The following is a 21,029-nucleotide window of genomic DNA, read 5'->3' as shown; positions in this document are numbered from 1 at the left end:
CGAGCATTGAGCGAGTCTGGCGCACCCCCGTTTATTCGACGAGGACTACATCACATGCACTGCGGCTGAAATGCAGCCCAGTGGGGTGCAATGAACCAAACTTTACAAGATCGCCCATTTCGATGTCATGCTTGCTGCATGTTCATCCTGATCCGGACAAAACCTCTGGTATAATATAAGAAGAGGGTGTGACTAGCTTGCAGGTGCGAATACGCTTTGTGAGTGCGAGTTCATCCCGCCCAATTACACCAGACGCAGACAACTGATGACTCACATCTCACCGGTGAGGGGTTTCTAATGCAGCAAACGGCGCCGCAGTTTCGGTTAGGCAACAGCGTAAACTTTGTTTTTCTATTCACTGAAGCTTAACACTACTGCAGCAGGAGCAAAAAGAAAAGAAAATCCCCAAGTAACGAAAACAATTGACTGAGGAATTCATCTGCCGCCCTCCCAAGGCTAGATGTGAATGTGGACATAAAAAGCAGCCAGCAGCGCCGCCAACTAACAGTGATGCCAGCCACCCTTCAGCCTTGAATCATTTTTCGGCGACCGTCAGTCTTCTCGACACCATAAGACATAGTGTTTTCTGGCATAGATTCGAAGAAAATATATGCGGTCGTAATTGGCATTGGCGGTTATGACAACCAAAATGTTCTCCAGTTGTCAGGCTGCGTCAATGACGCGATCGATGTTTGGGAGTGGTTGACCAAAGATTTGAAGGTTCCCTCAGATCAGATCAACACATTGATTTCGCAAAACCCCAACACTGCTGTGACGATTCCTCCAGGATTGAATTACGGCAAGCCAACAAGACAAAATATCGACGATGCATTTGATTGGATCAAAGGCAAAGCTACCCAGTCCGACACTGTCTTTATACATTACTCTGGACATGGACATCGAACTCGGACGATATATGACCATAAGAGGCCTGGATTTGACGAGATGCTAGTTCCGATGGATCATCCAAACGGAAAATTCCTACGCGACGTTGAGTTTGGAAAGTTCTTGGACGAATTGGGTACAGAAGTGCAACACGTGTTCGCTGTATTAGACTACTGTCACTCTGGAGGTGCCACCCGTGGGGACGATTTCGAGGACGAGGACGACGAAGACGACGAGGACGACGAGGACGACGAGGACGACGATGACGACGATGAGGGAGACGAAGAAGATGATAAAGAGGATGTCAACGAAGAGCGAGGTGCGATCCGTTTTTTGGCAGGAGACGAGTCTGAAGAAGATCAAGGCATGAGCGACACTTCTGCTGACGACGACCATGACAAAGCTGGAGTGGACGTGTCAACCAAGACCTCATGGCAGTTCCAGTCCGAGGCTTATATCTTACTAGCAGCTGCTCAGCCTAACGAGTATGCCCGTGAGACTGGGAAAGTTGGAGCAAACAGAAGGCTGACGCGCAACCTTCTCGAACAACTAAGGATCATCGAGAAGACTGGCCGCTCAATCACTTACCGCTTACTCTTACACATCATCCGCGGGGCTTTTAGGCAAAAGGGATATAAATGGCAGAACCCGATGCTGTATGGAAATGGTAATCAATTCCTTTTCCAAAACAAGTGTTCATCGTTGGACTACGATGGTACCATTACCAAGCATTCCAAGAATGGATCCGTGTTCCTTGATGTCGAGGCAGCACACGGCGTTGCTAGGCACGATGAGTACGAAATATATGACCTCGGTTCATCGACAGTTACCGATACCAAAGTCATTGGGAAGCTGAAAGTTACTGACGTACAAAGATTGCATTCGAATGCAGATATCTTAGGCAAGATCAACGTCAATATCGTGGGGTGCAGTGTGTCAAATGAATAGAGTAGAATAGAATAACGGCCGTTACTCTTATTTTATTCATATATTATTCAAGTTATTCATGAATAACTTGAATAACGCACGTGATCTATGTACGTAATTGAGCTAGCCTAATCGGGTAAGGCTTCGGAGGGGCCCGCACCTAGCGTCACCCCGCTACCCAATCAGGTAATAGTGGCGCTTGGTAAGCGAATCGAACCTTAGCGATAATTAGTTTATTTATTATAGAAAATCAGCATTTAAGTAGACTTATATTAGTATTAGCTTAGCTTATATAAGGCTGCTTAATAAATACCTTAGTTCTTTTTTTTAAATTTAAATATATATTAATTTACTATAATTAATTGACTTCCACGTGACTTCCACGTGGTTATTCATGGTTATTCATGTTATTCATGAATAATTATTCTATTTTACTCAAGTTATTTAAGATATTCATGAATAACTTGAATAACTTGAATAATCCTTTGACACACTGGTGGGGTGTCCGATTGTCCTACGGAGTTGTGGCTCGGATTACGGACTGTATGTTCGCTCTGCGCTTATCAACAACTCAGAGTCAGCCAGGAAGGCTATCGACGCCCTGCGGAAGAACTGGAGATCCTCGGCGAATATAGTCCTCCCTAAGTTTTTGGGTGATACCCAAGGCACCCAGAACACTCAACAGGATCGAAATCTTGGTTTCGAGATTGACATCGAAAGCACACCGAATGGCGAAGAATACATTCTCAAAGATGCATATGGGAAGCGACTTCCTCATAACCCCTCACTCCCGGTTGGAGGAGACGAAGAAGCTCAGAAAGTGAAGGATGTGCTGCAGCATATCATGCAATTCACCGCCATGAAGCTCCTGAAGAACCCAACGTCTCGTCTACCCTACAGAAAATTTGAGTTCGGTCTTATAAACCAAAACAAGGATCCAGCCACTGGTACTCATACCGTGCAACGTGGAGACGTGGTAACCATACGCATAAAAAATTGTTATCCGAAACCACCGCGCTTCCCCAGGGTTCCAAAAAACACGAACTCTCTATATGCGTATGTCTTCAACCTTACTCCAAAATATGGTGTCATTCAACTGCGCAAAGGTCAGCTAGAATCATCACTCGTTGAGCCACTGCAAGAATTATTCGAGACCCTCCCAGCGAGGATTCCTAAATCTCTCAGTGGAGAAGACAGCATCTATGACATAGTAAAAGTTATCGTTACAACGTCACCAACGGACTTCGATATCCTCGCACAAGATGACCTTGATGATGACATTGACAGTGGAAGTCGAAAAGCTGAAGACGACCAGCTGCAGAGAATGCTGGAATTGATCATGCCAGATTCTGGGATGAGACACATGGTATCACGTCCCTGGGCTGAAGACCTGGTCTGGTAAACAGCTCTTTTTGGGTGTGTATGTAACGTCTAAAGAGAGAAGAGAGCGGGGAGCTCGAGCTAAGTACAGGGTGCCACGCTAGGGCCAGGTCATGTGACGCTGACGTCACAACACATGGGAAGGAGCAATCATGGAGCACAAGTAACACTCGGTGATTGGCGGAGCGCACAAGAGGTCGTACAGACAAATTGCAAAAAGTGAAAAACACCTGGGAAAGGGATAAGTTCGACAATTCTTATTATACAGATTCTTCATCTCGGATCACTGTTGTATTTGAATAGTTTTTTTTTACCTTAATTGATCACGATGAGATTAGCCAGTTTCGGTGAAAAATCCTGCGGGAGAGACTTTACTTTCTTATGATATTGTCTTAGAGCCTTGTTCCATATGGTGTAGTGGAGAAGTAAGGGAATGGGTATTTTCCGAGTGACAATAACCTCAAGTCGTTCCCCTCCAGCCCGATCTTGGTCAACACATAACACAGGAATGGATCCTTAATACATTAAGAACATACTAGCTCGCCAACTCTTCAAACAGATGTAAACCAAACACCAAAGGAGACTAAACACCAAAATGAACATAAGGAACCCAATTTAACAACCCACTCTCATTGTAACCACCTGAGCCAATGTGTCTAGATTGATCATCATCCCTCTTATCGCTGCCATTTGCATCATGTCTAGCAGCCAGCTCATGATTCACATCACGCCTGGGACTTGTTCTGGCTATCCAATCATCCCGAAGTTTCCGGCTAGCTTGATGAAGACCCAAACATACAGATTCATCCGTCATGAGTCCATCCCTAATGCCTCCGTACGTGATGCTTGCGACGTCCGCACAGATCTTGTCGTTCACCTTCCATAGGGTGCCGGTGACGTGGCGAAATCCTGATACCTGAAAAGCGTTGATGAGATGGACACTCTCGTCGAGAAATGTTTCATCGTTGATCTCCCCGGTTCCACACGCAGAGAGATAGGCGAGAAAGGGTGCGTGCTGTTGGATATTCATGTCTAAAAGTGTTTCGACCGTCAGCACGTCCCGTTCCCCACCCTCCATCAGAAGATAACTCCACAATGGGTTACTGGTATCGGTGTGGCCATGACCGGCAAAGTGAAAGATCTGACATTGCGGTAGATATTCAATGATATCGGCTTTCCGTTGACCTGGTTGATGGGGTCCCATTTCATTGATTTACACAGGCTGCGTACGGCCGCTACCTCCCTGGTTGCAAAACGAAGCGGATCTTTTCCTGGAGTGTCGGGAATTACCATGAGAAGCGCTTTAGGTGGTGCTAGTTGCGCAGCTGCTGGATCTCGAGTTGCACGGCCATCAATTATTGCCCTCACAGACAAACTATATGAGGACATGGCTCGATCAAGCACCGTTCTGGAGGACGTTGACTTATGATACCCGGCCGCATGTAGCGGGAACTTGGCCAGGAGGCCAGTAGGAATCCACCAAATATGGGGCCACTTGCCATCAGCTGAAGGTTCGGTGATGCCCAACTCCTCAAACACTGGATGCGCGATGACATCCCGCATCCACTCTAAGGTCTTAACGCTACTAAAGTCACCGTTTTGTGCTTTGGCCTTCACTCTATCACTTCTGAGCTTCAGCAATGCCCGATGCCGCAGGCCATCAGCTTTGATAATTATTGCGTCACAGCGATATTTGGTGACATTGATAATGCAAATGGGCCCATGTTTCGCAGCATTTTGGAATTCCTCTTTTCCTGGAGGAACCATGAAGTTCTTCAAGCCTCGTAGGTCTCGGATTTTGGATGTCAGCTGCTCCATATCTCTCAACGCTTTTGCGCGCGCAAGAGATCGTCCGTATCTGTTCCACGTTCTCCCATCTGGCTCCGATGTTTCTAATCCGTACAGCCGATTTCTGAGATCAATATAGTCTCTTTGAACGTCGGGATAGTCCTTTAGACTGGTTGAAACATCGGCATGCCGTTCGCTCAGATATTTGGCAAGGACGCCCCTACCAAGTTCAAGGAGTTGGATAGCATCAAGCAGGTCATTTATTGTATATAGGATCATTGCTGCAGAAAGTGAAGCCAATCCAGCAAACTCAATACATTGAATCTGTATCACGTCGTTGAAGTCGTCTCTCGTGGCCATTAATGGTATGTGGTGGATCGCAGTCTTCGCAACAGCATAGGCTTTGTGCCATGAACCATAATCAGCATAAAGAGGGAACAAATCTTTCGCGCACGCATATCGCTGTCGGACTGTCGATGAAATGTGGTCAAGGCCCTTTTGGAAGAGTTGAATCGCTGCCTCCCTGTCTGCTATCGCCGTTGTTCGGTCAGAATTCCGGTGGGATTTATCCCGATATCCAGCTGCAAGGTTGCCTATCCGTAGTGCATATCTCTCTTCCAATTTTCCATGGTCGGCGCTCTGTTTGTACCACTTGATTGCCGCGTCTATAGCTGCTTCATCTCCTGTTATTGTAAACCTATCACGATATGCAGTAGCGAGATAGTGGAGCCGAAACGAATGATGACGATGACCAAGAGGCGTCCGGTCAACTAGTTCTTGGAATAATCTGATAGCTGTATCGCTATATGATTGTTGTCTTGTTACGACATATCTCGTATTGAACTCGTTTCCGAGAGCCGTAAGTAGTCCCTCACGGTCTTCGTCAAGTTGTTTCATCAGAAGGTATTCTTGGTAATGCTGAATCGCAGCATCTAGGTCGGTCGTATCCTGTGTTTGAAAGTATTTATCTAGATAGTTATCTCCGAGACACCGAGCTCTTTCCATAGGCTCTGAATTGTCAGGCGAGTTCTGCTCAACGGCTTCTTGGAAGCTTTGACTCGGAGTATCTCGATCCGCCATCTCTCCTATCCACTCGTATCTGCTTGGGTAAGTTCAGTTTAATCATCTACCTAGCCTCTATTTTCGCATTACTCACCTACAATTCTATCCAGTATTTCTCTTTGTGTACCAATTGAAGCGATGGTTCGTCAGTATGGTAGGTGAAGAAGGGCCCGAAAAGGGGTTTCAAGCGCAATATCGTGCTGCCATTCATTCGTGGTTGTTCATTCGGCTTGAAGCATTACTTAAACTCCTAGGTGTGTTCAGCCTTATTACACTATATCGTAATCCTTGACGGTGAGCGTATGCATACTACCAGTCATAGGTTGGGTTGAAATTACGTACATGGTCTATGTCTAGCCAATAAGCAGCAATAGTTTTCGTATGAAAGATGGCTGAGGTAGCACGTGGGCCACCTTAGAGGCGATGTGGGAGACTGTAAGGGCGAGAAGCGAAGATGTCGCATTCCACGGAGGTCTTCGGAAGACGTAAAGTGGTGCTCATAAAGATAGCTTCGCTAGGAAAATGGCACAGTGGTATTTATAACCGAGAAAGAAAGTATGTATTCTCCCGTGTGGAGAGAGATAAATTGTGAAATTGAAGATGTAAGTGTTTTGTTCTAAGATTCGCCTTATAGGCCATGTTTTTAAAGGTGTCAGATGCTTATTCAGCCATTGTGACGGCAGGAACGGAGCAGCGGAACGAGGCTCAAAGATCAATGATTCCAATGTCTTAAGGATTTAAGGCTAAGGGGAAAAGGAATGAGGTGTGGCAGTGGATAAGTAGGTATGGCCAAGACCACTGAAACGCCGAGCTTTGGAAGCGAGCTTGGTTTGAACCATAGCTTGGAACCTTAGCTGAAACCAATCCCTTTGGCTGAAACCAACCATGTGACACCAGCCGTCACAGCCATCACCTGACTAAATGCGACAGAAGACCCAGTTATGCGTACGCAGCACAAAGCGATCCTGATCACTTTGGCTAAGTGGTTTTTTGCTAGGGGTTTCGTACACACCTCCCTCCAACCCTGACCTCCTCCTAACGGCCCGCCAGGCATACTTCTAGCATATGCTTAACCTTTACTACTAAGAAGTATATATGGAAGTTAGAATCTACTTTACTTTACTATTGCTATTGCCTCTAGTATATGCTTAGTATATGGAACTCATATACTTAGTATATACTTAATCTTTATTACTAAGAAGTATATAAGGAAGTTAGAATATGTCTTGCTTTACTACTACTATTACTTTAGTATATGCTTTACCTTTATTACTAAAAAGCACATAAGTAAGTTAGAATATACTTTGCTTTACTATTGCTATTATCTCTAGTATATATTTAGTATATGGAACCCATATACTTAGTATATACTAACCATAACCCTTCAGGCCTTTATGCTTTAATATATTCTAATGCGGGGGGCTCTCACTGCCCCCTGACCCCTGACCCTAAGCCCCCTCGCAAGCTCGGGACTAACCTGAACCTTTCTAGCCCGTATAGCCCGTATATGTGCAAAGCATAAGGAGAGCATATGCTAAACTATAATAGGGACCGCTTAAATAAGCGAGGATAGCTTAAGCAATAGTAGTAATTAGCCAATTAAGCGAGCATATGCAGAGTCTGATAATAGTGATCAGCTTAAGTGATAGTAGGGATCAACTAAAATCCCAAGTGGGCGATGGGTGGGGAAGACGTTTTATCTTGCGAGTGCGAGGAATTGGAAGACTTTGGCAGAGATTGCGGCGTATGTTGGGGAAGCGAGGGAACGGGAGGTGACGGTGAAGAAGGTGCGAAGAGAGGAATATGTGGAGTATTATGTTGGCAAGGGGAGGGACAGGTCGGCGGTCGAGTGGTGGAGTAGTACGTATGAGGCGTTGGAGAGGGGGAGTGCTTGATTGAGGATCCGACATTGGATGAGTTGTTGGGCAGTCGAGGGATGGAGGCTAAGAGTGTTGAGGAGACTGTAAATGAGATGCTGAGTGCTTGACCGGCAGAAAACATATCAGATAAAGGGAATTAAAATGATACTCGAGATTTATTTGGCGATCTCAATGTCCAATGCCGACTTTTCCGAGCATCTGCGATGTGCAACGAGAATTGTGCTGTTGGAATGGACATTTGTTGACAATAGCAGCTGGCCCTCCAAATCAAGGACTTGGGGGCATATATATACATGGTATCGTGATTTGTCAGGTAATGCCGATATGACAAATCAGCTGACCTGCAGAAATGGAGAGATTGGTAAGCTGACGTCCCGTAACGTCACTTTCAATACGTGCTAACTCATGAAGTCCATTAATATTCCGCTTCCTGTGATGATCCTATACAACAAACATTATCTGAGGTATCTTGAACAAGAAATATTTTTAACCTCAAGCAATTCTGGAGGTCTTCCGTTCACACAATGTGAGTTCCGAACAAACCAAATACTCTCTGCCATCTCTTTCCATCACCAGCATTGGCTTTGGAAGGATCATCTTCATCGACTTTGACTCCGTATTGGTGGATACAGCAGGTGAAAGCCTTGTTTTTAACCTCAAGACTGGGAGTCGACTTATCAGCGCTGCCTGCAACAATGCCTGACTTGGAAATATTCAGATCCTGCTCTGTCAAGACGGCTGAGTTCGAGCTCTTCTTCGCCGATTTGGGCTGCGACGGCTCGTTTTCAACATCGCTATCTGCGTCAGGCATCTCGCCTGCTTTTCGAGGGGGCGACGAGGGTGGAAATTCTGACCCGAGAGACGATGGAGGCAGTTCTTTCCCCCTCTCGGACTGCTGCCTCAGTCGCTCGGAATTTAGCTCTTCGAGATCTCCCCAAAGTTTGAAGAGCTGCTCTCTGACCAGGCTCAAGAGCCTGGGGTCTCGTCGCAAGCTGTACAATATTAGAAGAGCAAGAAGCAAATGTTAGACCAACTTACTTCGTTGCATCGTCTTCGAGGTTCAACAAACCTTGTGCAGCGTGATTGTCGACCATCAACCACAGTCGCTCCTTGGACTCTTTCGAGCTAGCGTCTTCGACCTGCAACACAAATCTCCATTCCCATATATTTTTCGCGAAACCTCTCCCGCTCTTGAAGACCCGTATATCTTCCTCTCGATCCGTGTCTTCGCCTCCACTATAATCTGACAAAATGTCATACTCGCTTGGTCGGCGCCCAACAGCGAAGTCTTCGACCTTATGGGGAAAGAAGTCCACAACTCTCACATTTGCCCGGTATTTCGCACAAGTGAATGATGACGGAGTTTGTTGACCCTCTTCGTTCCTGGTGAGAGCTAGAGGTTTCAAAATCTCCGACAAGGCCACAATTGGCTGGTCTGGGTTATTGCACCGGACTGCCCAGTCATTAGAATCCGTGTTGTTAGGAAGACGGCATACGTACTATTCTCATTGAGATTCAACCGTCCCATCTTCTTCGCCTCCGCAGCTGCCCCCCTTTTCAGCCTTGCAGCACGTTCCTCTTCGCGACGTTTCTTGCTGTTGGATTTCGATGATCCCTCTCCATCATCCTTTCGTTTGTTTCCCAGACCAGCTGCTTCTTCAAGATATTTCGGCTTCTGTTCTGTAAACCTCTTCCACCACTGGAGTTTGCGATTCGTAGCTTCCTTCAACCTGCCATGATCTTCGACTGTTCCTTCGGTCAAATTCATTATGCTCACGTTCGTCTTGCCGTTGTCTCCATGCATAAAGCCTTCTAGAACCCCTCCGATCTTGCCAAACTTCACGTGAACATTTTTCAGAAGAACCCAGTCATCGACCTTCACTTCCTCGCGAGCAAAGGAAGCGTGCGAATCCCAGAGAGTCAATTGAATGGTCATCTTTCCGTACGGTCCAGGCCACTCTTTCGCTTCTTTATTCCTCGTACTTATATAACCAAAATCATCGCCCTCGCGGCCGACATCGTTTTTGCCCGCTTCGCCCCATGCATAGTTATGAAAACGACTGTTGGGGGTGTAATCAGAGAGATAGACTTGCAGCGTGCCGGAAGAATCGTAAAGCCTGACAACTTGCCCTAGAATGTTGTAGTATCGATCGGGCTTGATATCCTTCAAGAGACTGAATTTATCCGTATTTTGCTTCATGGCTTGGACCACTTTTACTCCAAATTGTTGATTAGAAGGCAGGTCAATCACGTCCGCATGATTGCTCGCCCATAACACGTATTTCATCTCAGCAGCGGTCGGAGAGCGGCCCTTGCCTACGGGATACGACCGCCAAGGAGAGTTTGATTCGCCCAATACTTTCTGGGGTATGTTCTCTGAGGCCAAGAAACGGAATTCAGAAGAACTGTTTTTCAGAAGTCCCATAACTCCGTGATACAATTGGGGCTGAAGGTGTAAGTCAAAATGCGGGAACCGGGTGGGCGAGTACTTGCTTTGACACCGCGCATAAGAACTACATCGCCAGCACCAGGTGGGGGCGGCATGTTTTGTTCGGTTTTTTCGAAGAAGTTGACTTTCATTCCCCGATCGGAGTAATCCATAATTTCAATGGAACATTTGAAGTCTTGAAGTTCAAATTTGTAAGTCTGATAACCAAACCTCTGCAAGGGCTACATACCTGTACCCCCGGTCTTGTACGGGGGTTGAAAATCCTTCACGAATCCTATAACGTTAACGAATGACTTCTTCTCCCGGAGACAGCTGTTGGGGATATTTCGGATTTGATCGAGAGTCAAAAACCCATCCGGTAATGGGATCTCGCCAGGGGAGGAAGTTGGAGGACTTGTCATCGTTGCCACGTTGTTTCGTATAGTGGATGAAGCTTTTTGTTTACTTTGGTCGGCCCAGACAGAGAGGAAGCCTGCAACGCTGTGTGGAATAAAGGAGAGGATTTAAATACGGGTTCTAGCCCGAATATCGCTCATTCACTCATCTCCAAGCATGATGGTCGTGGCAAGAAAAGGGGAACGTAACTTGGTCTCAAATATTTTGCATTGAACGCGCTTGATTGACGGGGAGACGCGACGTGCTAATTTGGTGGGTTCCCGCCTTAGTCAGCTCGCTAGAATCACGTGTTGCTCCCGTCGAATGGAAAGAAAGAACCTCTTCCGAGCTTCTTCAAAGATCAATCCCACTCCGTATTCTCCTCCTGCCGACCTCAACTCTACAACACCACCGCCAGGAGTTGACCAACCGTCTTCGATATTCCTGCGACACTACTCTACACACCACACACCACACACCGCGTATCGCATACCGCAATCATGGCCGAACGCTACATCCCTGAGCATCGTCGGACTCAATTCAAGGCGAAGAACACCTTCAAGCCTGAAGAGCTGAGACGCCGTCGTGAAGAGCAACAAGTCGAGATCCGCAAGGCCAAGCGTGAAGAAAACCTAGCAAAGCGACGAGGTATCACCGGCGGAGATGGATCTCGTCCGGGGGCGTCTCTCGGCGCAGAGCCAGACAGTGACGATGATACCGCCCCAACAGAGAGTCAGGTAAGTTGATCGCATACCTTATCACCTTTTGCGGGACGCGATGCGCTACTGCCTGTTGTCCGAATCGCGAAAGATCACCGCCTCACAGCTGCCGTTTGTTTACTTGCCTGGTGGGGTAACTGCCTGACGAAATGTTATTTCGCTTGTGCGGGCTGCGGAACGGCTGGCGTGATGGTTCCACTCGTCAACGAGCCCCAAGGAACAGCATTTCTTTGCCCACGGGACTTCTGTTCTTTGGAAACAATATGCTGACGATCAATTTGCTGTTTAGCTGAACGAAGATCTCCCTCAAATGGTTGCGGGCGTCTTCTCTGATCAGATCGATCTCCAAATTCAAGCCACTACAAAATTCCGAAAACTCCTGTCGAAAGAGCGAAATCCACCCATCGAAGAGGTTATCAAGACCGGAGTTGTTGGTCGATTTGTCGAATTCCTCCACTCGCCCCACACGTTGGTACAATTTGAAGCTGCCTGGGCTCTTACCAACATTGCTTCTGGATCTGCGCAACAAACACAGGTCGTTATTGAGGCTGGAGCCGTTCCTATATTCGTTGAGCTGCTTGGTAGTCACGAGCCCGATGTTAGAGAGCAGGCTGTTTGGGCCCTGGGAAACATTGCTGGTGATAGCCCATCATGCCGGGATTACGTTTTGAGTTGTGGTGCTCTGAAGCCACTCCTGAACCTGTTGGGTGACAGCCGAAAGTTGAGCATGCTCCGCAATGCAACCTGGACCCTCAGCAATTTCTGCCGTGGCAAGACTCCCCAGCCCGATTGGAACACCGTAAGAGCCCCGGCTACCCCACCTTTCGTGATGACAAGCTTACATTTCCAGCAGATTTTGCCCGCTCTCCCAGTCTTGGCTAAGCTTGTCTACTCCTTGGACGATGAAGTTTTGATAGATGCTTGCTGGGCTATTTCATATTTGTCTGACGGTGCCAACGACAAGATCCAGGCTGTCATTGAAGCTGGCATTCCTCGTCGTCTCGTCGAGCTGCTCATGCACGCTTCAACATCTGTTCAGACTCCTGCTCTTCGGTCCGTGGGCAACATTGTTACTGGTGATGATATCCAGACCCAGGTGATCATCAACTGTGGTGCACTCCCAGCTCTCTTGTCTCTCTTGAGCTCCGGAAAGGATGGAATTCGCAAGGAGGCTTGCTGGACCATCTCCAACATCACTGCTGGAAACTCCACCCAAATCCAAGCTGTTATCGACGCAAACATTATTCCGCCGCTTATCCACCTCCTGTCCAATGGCGACTTGAAGACTCGCAAGGAAGCATGCTGGGCCATCTCAAACGCTACCTCTGGTGGACTCCAGAAGCCCGAGCAAATCAGATACCTGGTCAACCAGGGCTGCATCAAGCCATTGTGTGATCTCCTTGCTTGCCCTGATAACAAGATTATCCAAGTCGCCCTTGACGGTCTTGAGAACATTCTGAAGGTTGGTGAGATGGACAAGGATGCCGCTGGAGAGGGACAAGAGAGCATCAACAGATATGCCTTGTTCATTGAGGAATGTCACGGCATGGAGAAAATCCATGACTGCCAGACCAATGCCAATGAAGAAATCTACATGAAGGCATACAACATGATTGAGAAGTACTTCTCCGACGAAGACGACGCGGGTGATGAGATCGCACCACAAGTAGAGAGCGGACAAGGTACCTTTGGTTTCGGCGCCAATGGCCCACAAGGTGGCGCAGGATTCAACTTCGCCAGTGCCAACGGCGATTCGATGGATATGTAAACTTGATCTACAAGTTTGCTTCTCCTCTGACTTGCTTCGGCAAGCACTTCCCTTCCCCACCCACGACACGACATACAGCATTCTAATCAAATTGCCGAACACTCAATACCGCCCCGCAATCTCTCCACACGAGCCCCTCCCCCGAACTTCCTCTAGCACGACTATCCCCCTGCGAAAAGGCGCCTTCCAGTTTTCGGATGTGACCAACGATTAGCGAAAGATTCACCGTCATGTAATTTCTTTTTTGTTCACCACCAAACCCCGGCACATCACAGAGGCGTTCTTTCTGATAGTTCTTTCTCAATGATTTTTGCGACACGAAGATGAGGCATGGTAGCTTGAAAGCTCCTGATCTCATAAGATGAAGGTGATATGGCAACTTGGTTTGAGAGGAGTGTGGTAGCTTGAAAGCTCCGACTCTGAAATGCGAGGCGAATGATGAATCGGTGGGTTGATGGAGTGCGCATGGAAGGCGTGTGGATAGAGACTCCAGCAACCAATGAAAAGAAGTCAAATGAAGTTTGTTCTTTCCATGAGGCTGTCAAAAGTCCGAGGGTAAGGTTACTCTATGACATCTATCGAGTGGGAGCTAGCTCCAACCACGTTATTCCTAGAAACCCTTGCCAACTTAATGATGCACCTGACAGTGCCAGAATGAGGTTCTACATGCACTCATTATATCCCCCGTGTCAAACACTCTTCTCAACAGAACTTGGAGCTTGCTCCTGGACCAGTGTATCAAAAACAAACAAGGGGCCGCATGAGCAGGTGCAAATGCGAAGAATAAAAGCCAGATTTTCCCACTTTAAGAGATTATATTGTGATCTTGGGGGTTCCCCCCGGGTAACAAAGCTGCGCAAGAGAAAGTATCCTTTTAAAAGAGGGCTTAGTTTAAAGAGCAGAGTGTTTATCCTTGAGGAAAGGCCTGAAGGAGGAAAGGAACCCCACCCCCCGAAACCTCCCGTAAGGAGGTTCTTTTAACAAGTCTAGATCAGGCTTTTAATTAAAACTAATTCAGTAAAATTAATTATAATTTAATTAGCTCAATCTTAACTTAACTTAATTTAATTGAAATTATTAAAGGCTATTTTATAAAAGCAAATATAAAAGTAAAAGCAAATATAAAAGTAAAAGCAAATATAAAAAGTAAAAGCAAATATAAAAAGTAAAAGCAAATATAAAAAGTAAAAGCAAATATAAAAAGTAAAAGCAAATATAAAAGTTAAAAAAAAAAAGCTTTAAATATAAAAATAATACTTGTAATAGCAGGAATAAAGTAATAGAATAATATATAAAGATCTATAATTCTAATATTCTATAAAATCTAAAGCTAAGAAAAGAAAAAAAGAAATAAAATATAGTAATAAATAAATAGATATAGCCAAGACTATTAAAATACCGAACTTGATTTAAAGCAAGCTTGATTTAAACTATAGCTTGAAATCTTAGCTAAAACTAATCTATAATACTTATATAATAATAGTCGGACTTGATGTTGCACTAAAGGGGCCCTTCCCTTTAGTCGGGGAAAGCAAGTTGTCCCGGGAAAGCAAGATGTCCCGTACTAGCCTTTTTTGCCTTCTAAAAAATAATACTAGGAACTAGCTATAGAAAATCTAATTAATATATTTTATTCGCAATCTTATAATTACCTATTACATAATTAAGGCCTAATGTTTTAAGTAAAAGAATAAAAATTTATAATTAAGCAAAAGTCGTAGATCTAATATTTGCAAAATGATTGCAAATAAATAATTCTTATAATTTTTATATTTCTCGTAATTTTATTATTAAAACCTTAATAACTTTCTACCCACATCTTTTTTTAAGATTTAGGGAATCGTATCTAGTTTATAAGGCTTATATTTTTAATTTTATTACTTAGAATTATTTAAAAAGGTTAAGGTTTCAAGTTATTAAGGATTTTATTTAGTGCGGGACATCTTGCTTTCCCGGGACAACTTGCTTTCCCTGACTAAAGAGAAGGGCCCCTTTAGTGCGATATCAAGTCCGACTATTACTAGCTATTATAATATTTTAAATCTTATAACTTAAAAATAAATTTTATAAATATTTATTAAATTTTCTTTTTAAATTTTTAAATAAGTTTTTTATTTTTATTTTTATAAATTATATAATAATAATATTTTTTATAAATTTATTATTATATTAGTTTATTATATATAATTATTATATAAAAGTAAAAACTTATAAATTTCTTAAATATTATAAAATATAGCTTTAAGTTAAGAAAGCAAGTTATAATACAGAATACTAAATTAAGAAAAGTAATAAATATAACTATATATAATAAGTAAATATATTTAATATAGCCTAGTAAATTATTATATAATAGTGGAATTAATATAATAATTAAAGGCTTAAAGTTTAAAGAATCTTATATATTAGAAAATACTAAGCTATAAAATAAAATAAAGAAAATACCTTAATTTTTAATTTTTAATATTATTTTATTTAAATAATTCCGGCTTAGCTTTATTTTATATCTGTTTCTAATATCTTATTCTTAGTAAATTATATTCTTATATTAGCTATTATATTATTTTTTCTTTAAAAAGAAATCTAAATACCCTTATTTAAGGAATTATTTAGCTATAATATAGAAAAGAAAAAAGAAAGGAAATAATTATTATTAATTCTATTTTATCTAATTTTATTAGCTTATTTATAATTAAAATATAGTTTTAATTTTACTAAAATAATTTAGTTTCTAGTATATTTCGGCTAGTTTTTATTATTTATTACTTGTATTATACTTATATTTATATTAATAATATAATATAGAAATAATAGATTAAGTTTATTTATTAAAGCAGGCTTTAATATAATAGCTTATTTATTCTTTTTCTTATTTGAAATAGTAATATCTAATTTAATTAAACCGCTTTTAAGTTATTTAATTAACTTTTAGATCTTTTTAAGCTTAATATATATATATTTAAATTAGCTATTTATTTTAATAACTTATATATTAAAGCTAGATACTTTAGCTATTTTATTATTATATTTCCGGGCTTTAAACTTTATAATTCTTGTTTTATAGAAATCTCTAAAAGGCTTTTTAACTTTTCGAATAATATTATATATTAATTTATTAATATCTATAGAATATTAATTCTTTATTTTGGCCTTTAGGATTATTTACTAGTTTTTAGTCTCAGATTAGTACTTTATATAATAATTACTACTTGGTATTATATGTTTCTTAATTATAATAGGTATCTTAATACTAGTTTAGCTACTTTTATTATAATTGAAGTTTTTTTTATTACTAGAATTCTTTCTATTATTAATCTTTTTATTATTAGAATTCTTATTACTATTTAATATCTTATATTTCCTAAATATATTAGCTTTACTTCTATTAATCTTTTTAGTATCTAGCTTAATAAAATTAATATATTAGTATTTCTTATTAATATTATTTATTTTGTCTATTAAATTATTAGATTTATTATTATTAATAATTAAATCCACTATTTTATTATTCTTAGAATACTTTTCTAAGATATTTTTTATAGTAATTTCAGGTATATTTTTAAGAATAATACAAATTATATTTTATATATTAATTTATTTTTAAATAAGAGAATTACTATTTTTATTTATAAAAGCAGTGTGTCAAATGAATAGAATAGAATAGAATACTGGCTAGTAATCTAATCTATTCATCAAAAATACCCACTAATTATATTCTAATCAGATTCTAATTAAGGTAATCATGAATATTCATGAATACTTTGATTACTGTACACGTGACTGTCGCACGTGATATACTAGCCTAATTAGGTATGGCTCCCGATCTAGAATCGTCTTTGCAAGCCTTTCGCCTACTAATTAGACAGCGAGGTGGCGCTAAGGCGACACTAGAGCGGGGCCTCTACTTAATCAGGCTAGCGTATCACATGCTATAGTCACGTGTAGAGTAATCAAAGTATTTATGAGTATTCATGATTATATATTCTAATCTAATCAAATTATTTAAGCATTGCAGTAATTATATTCTATTCAAGCTAATCATGAATATTCATGAATATTCGGAATACCTTGATTACTTTTTTGACACACTGTATAAAAGCAATTTGGCTAATAATTATATTAATAATAATTATAATTACTAAACTTGAAATATTATTATTATTATTTAAATTATCTAGAATCTAGTAAATAGCCTTATTTAGTCCGGCTATAAATAATATATTATTAGAATTCTTATCTGTTTTATTTTTATTAATAGTAATATAAATAATTAAAGTTATAAAAATTAAAATAATTAGAAAGATTTTCCTCGATTTTTAATAATATTTTAAATTAATATAAATAAGTATTTACTTTTAGCTTAATTTTAAGATCTTTTTTTTTTTAGGTAATTTATCTAAATAGCAAAATATAATATAATATAATAAAAGAAAATATTTTATTCAGATTTTTAAAAAAGAAAATAAATACTAATATAATAAAAGAAAAGAAATATACTAGAATTTAAATAAAACCAAAGAAATATTTAGGTTTTTCTTTTTTTTTCTAGTTATAAAAGCCTTATTATCGAGGTTTATTATTATTTAAATAGTTTTTATTAAATTTATTCTCTTTAATATATCGAATTTATTTATTTAATTAGATAGAAGGTTTTATTTTATTAGAGTTCTATTTATAGAATTTATAAAATTTAAATATTAAAATTTTAAAATTTAATATAAAGTATTATTTATTATTTATATTTTGTTTCTTCTATTTAATTTTATAATAAAGCTTACTATAAAGTATTTTAGAAGAAAGAATCTTTTCGATTTCCTATTCAAGTTTACTATTAACTTTAATAAAATTAGACTTTTTATTAATTTAGCCAGATAATAGATTAATAGAATTCTTATAAAGTCTATTTATATAAAATATTAGCTAAATTCTATAAAATAGAGAAAGGTCTAATTAATATAAATAGTTTATTATTTTATTAATTTTAAATAATTTAATAAAGAATTAATTTAATTTATTAAATAAATAATTTATTTTCTATATTTTTCTAATTATATAAATTATATTCCCTAAACTAAAATCTAGTTCTTATTACTTCTTATTAGCTTATTTAGCTTAATATTCCTAAGCTATTACTATATATTTTCGGATATAATTAATAATAATATTAATTCTTTTAGCCTATTATTATACCTTTTTCTAATTAAGTTTCTTTTTTAATATTTTAAATTCTATTATTAGTAATATCTAGTTAAAATTTAGTTTAGGCTTATATTTATAATTAATTATTAAAGAAAATAAGCCGGTTAATTTATATAGACAAATAATATCTATAATATTAAATACTAGAAATAAATTTATCTAATTATTCTAAAAGTAATTAATAAAAGAATAAAATCAAATATTAATATTAGTATAGCTATTTCTTTGGAAGTTACGTATATAGTTACGGGATACGGGATACGGGATATAGGTAATAGAATATGAGATACAGGATATAGTTATATAACCTCGCATTCTATAAGTAACTTAACTAGTAAACTAGACTCTATTAGGCTTAGTAGATTTAGGAATTATATATTAATATTATAATATTATATTTCCTATTTCTAAATAATAATAACTTTACTAACCTTATATAAATAGTATTTTATAACTATATAATAGTATTATATATTATTAATAAATTAATACTAATTAGTTAGTACTTATAGATTAGAAATAGAATAGTTATACTAAAGAAGTATCTAATAGCCTATAGTAAAATTGAACTAGTTTATATTAAAAGAGGAAATTAATTATTAACTCTATAAAAAAGCATTTAGTAGCCTAAATAAGAAAATAGCTAGCTTTTAATAAGAACTAATAACTATTTTATTAAAGAAGGAAATTACTTATTAACTTTATAAAAAAGCATCCAATGGCCTAAAGAAAGAAAACTCTAGTTTTTATTAATTAATAAGTAATTAGTTATTTAATTATTTAATTATTTAATTATTTACTATTCTTTAAAACTAATTTCTTTTAGCCCCAAGATTACTTTCTTAGAAACTATTTTTTCTACTTATATAATACCCGTATTTATAGGACCCTCTTTCCGGAATATATATCCCATATATACCCTTAAAGTTCTTTAAAGCTTTAGATTCTCTCGGAATTATAATATTTCATTTCCTAAATTTCTTATTATAAATAAAATATTTAAGAATAAAATATTTACTTTAATACCCTTAATATTTCTAGATATCTGAATATCTGAATACTTTTATTACTAAATCTTTTCTATAAACTTACTATAAACTATCTTATCTTTAAACTCCTTTTATTATAAATTATATATATATTAGAAAGAGCTTGGCCCTAAAAGTTTAGTATAGTAGAACTATAAAATAGATATATATAAATAAAGAAGTAAAAAGGTAGTATTAACCTAATTATTTATAATAATAAAAAAGTTCTAGACTATTTTAATATTAGATTATTCTAGTATAAAATAGAAAAGTTAACTAATAATAATCTTTGGGAATTATTTAAGAATAATTTTAGTAATTTTAACTTTAAAATACTTAATTAACTAGATTAATATAAACTATATTAATTATAAGCTACTTTATAATATAGTAATATTTATATTAAATAAAATAATAAGGGATTTATTATTATATAATTCTTAGCTAATACTATTTAGAAAAAAGAATAATATATCTAGATTATAGCTAATATTATTATTATTAGATTAGACTTTAATACGGGCTCTATTATCTTATTATATATATTTTTTAATAATAGTATTATAAGAAATTAATATATTAAATTAATTATTACTTATATTTCTTTATTATCTATAATTACTCTTACTAATACCGGATTATAAAAAACTAATAATAATAGATTTCTATTATCTCTACTATTTCTAAATAGTCCTTTAACTAACTCTTTTACTATAAAGCTAATTAGAGAAGTAGTAAAAATATATACTAAAATATAAAAGTATAATAGAACTAATAGTAATTTTAACTAAAAACTTACTATTTTCCTTAATATTTACTAATATATAAAGCTTTTATAAGAGGTATTAGTAAGAGCTTTTCTTATTATATTAAAGAAACTAGTATAAAATTACTTTTATAATAACTAGCTCTTTTAATATATATATAAAGAGGCCTATATAAATATTTATAGCTTTTTTAAAGGCCTTGGTTTCTAATATCGAAATTTAGACAAGTGAAATACTATTATAATAGTAATTATAATAGCTTAATATCCCGAAAAGATAATATTTAAACTTATCTAGTTATTAATTAATAACTTATATAAGTTATAATATAAACTAATACCTGTCTTATAAAATACCGAATTCCTATATAATAAGATTATTATTTTTTACTAAGATATACTAGTATACTAATATATAGTTCCGGATTCTTTTCCTAATCTCGGCTAATTTATTAATAAATTCTAATTATCTATTACTACTTATAAAAAGAAATAATAAATTAATACCGAGATATTCTTTACTAATTAATAATATTATTCTTAAAACCCTTTAAGCTATTATTTATCTAGAAATTATTAATATAGATCTAGCTATAATTTCGGAACCTGTAATAATTACTTTAAGTCCTATAATTATAATAATTATATTCCAAAATCATATTTTATATATAAGAGACCCGAATACTATTTATAGAAGCATATATTAGAAAAATAAAAGGCTAAGAAGGCTCGATTTAAGAATAGAAATATTTACTAATTTAGATCTCAAAATACCTATAACTTTAATAAATACTTTAGTAATA

The 21,029-nt window shown here is 37.9% G+C and overlaps 4 protein-coding genes across 4 annotated transcripts; 2 read left to right on the top strand and 2 right to left on the bottom strand.

The window, feature by feature from the left end:
* Positions 1-265: 265 nt before the first annotated feature.
* Positions 266-2,988, top strand: K444DRAFT_630333 (uncharacterized protein; the record flags this gene model as incomplete). The annotated part of the gene is made up of 5 exons (XM_024883192.1): positions 266-283; positions 518-551; positions 596-1,816; positions 2,388-2,918; positions 2,966-2,988. 5 exons carry the CDS (start codon positions 266-268, stop codon positions 2,986-2,988), a joined length of 1,827 nt encoding a protein of 608 aa, XP_024735522.1.
* Positions 2,989-3,698: 710 nt separating this feature from the next.
* K444DRAFT_663938 (uncharacterized protein) lies at positions 3,699-6,253 on the bottom strand (the record flags this gene model as incomplete). The annotated part of the gene is made up of 3 exons (XM_024886904.1): positions 3,699-4,207; positions 4,339-6,082; positions 6,141-6,253. 3 exons carry the CDS (start codon positions 6,251-6,253, stop codon positions 3,776-3,778), a joined length of 2,289 nt encoding a protein of 762 aa, XP_024735521.1. The 3' UTR covers positions 3,699-3,775.
* A 1,869-nt stretch (positions 6,254-8,122) lies between these two features.
* Positions 8,123-10,966, bottom strand: K444DRAFT_613512 (uncharacterized protein). The gene is made up of 5 exons (XM_024880365.1): positions 10,601-10,966; positions 10,416-10,546; positions 9,423-10,368; positions 8,961-9,375; positions 8,123-8,914 (listed from the first exon to the last, which is right to left on the bottom strand). Exons 1-5 carry the CDS (start codon positions 10,770-10,772, stop codon positions 8,440-8,442), a joined length of 2,139 nt encoding a protein of 712 aa, XP_024735520.1. The 5' UTR covers positions 10,773-10,966; the 3' UTR covers positions 8,123-8,439.
* A 280-nt stretch (positions 10,967-11,246) lies between these two features.
* On the top strand, positions 11,247-13,233 carry K444DRAFT_531821 (ARM repeat-containing protein; the record flags this gene model as incomplete). Its single annotated transcript, XM_024875028.1, has 3 exons — positions 11,247-11,483; positions 11,755-12,264; positions 12,319-13,233. 3 exons carry the CDS (start codon positions 11,247-11,249, stop codon positions 13,231-13,233), a joined length of 1,662 nt encoding a protein of 553 aa, XP_024735519.1.
* Positions 13,234-21,029: the final 7,796 nt, after the last annotated feature.

Source organism: Hyaloscypha bicolor (genome assembly GCF_002865645.1).
Source record: "Hyaloscypha bicolor E unplaced genomic scaffold K444scaffold_87, whole genome shotgun sequence".
Taxonomy (NCBI): Eukaryota; Fungi; Ascomycota; class Leotiomycetes; order Helotiales; family Hyaloscyphaceae; genus Hyaloscypha; species Hyaloscypha bicolor.
Note: the sequence above shows the minus strand (reverse complement) of the source record. Positions and strands in the feature narration are given on the sequence as shown.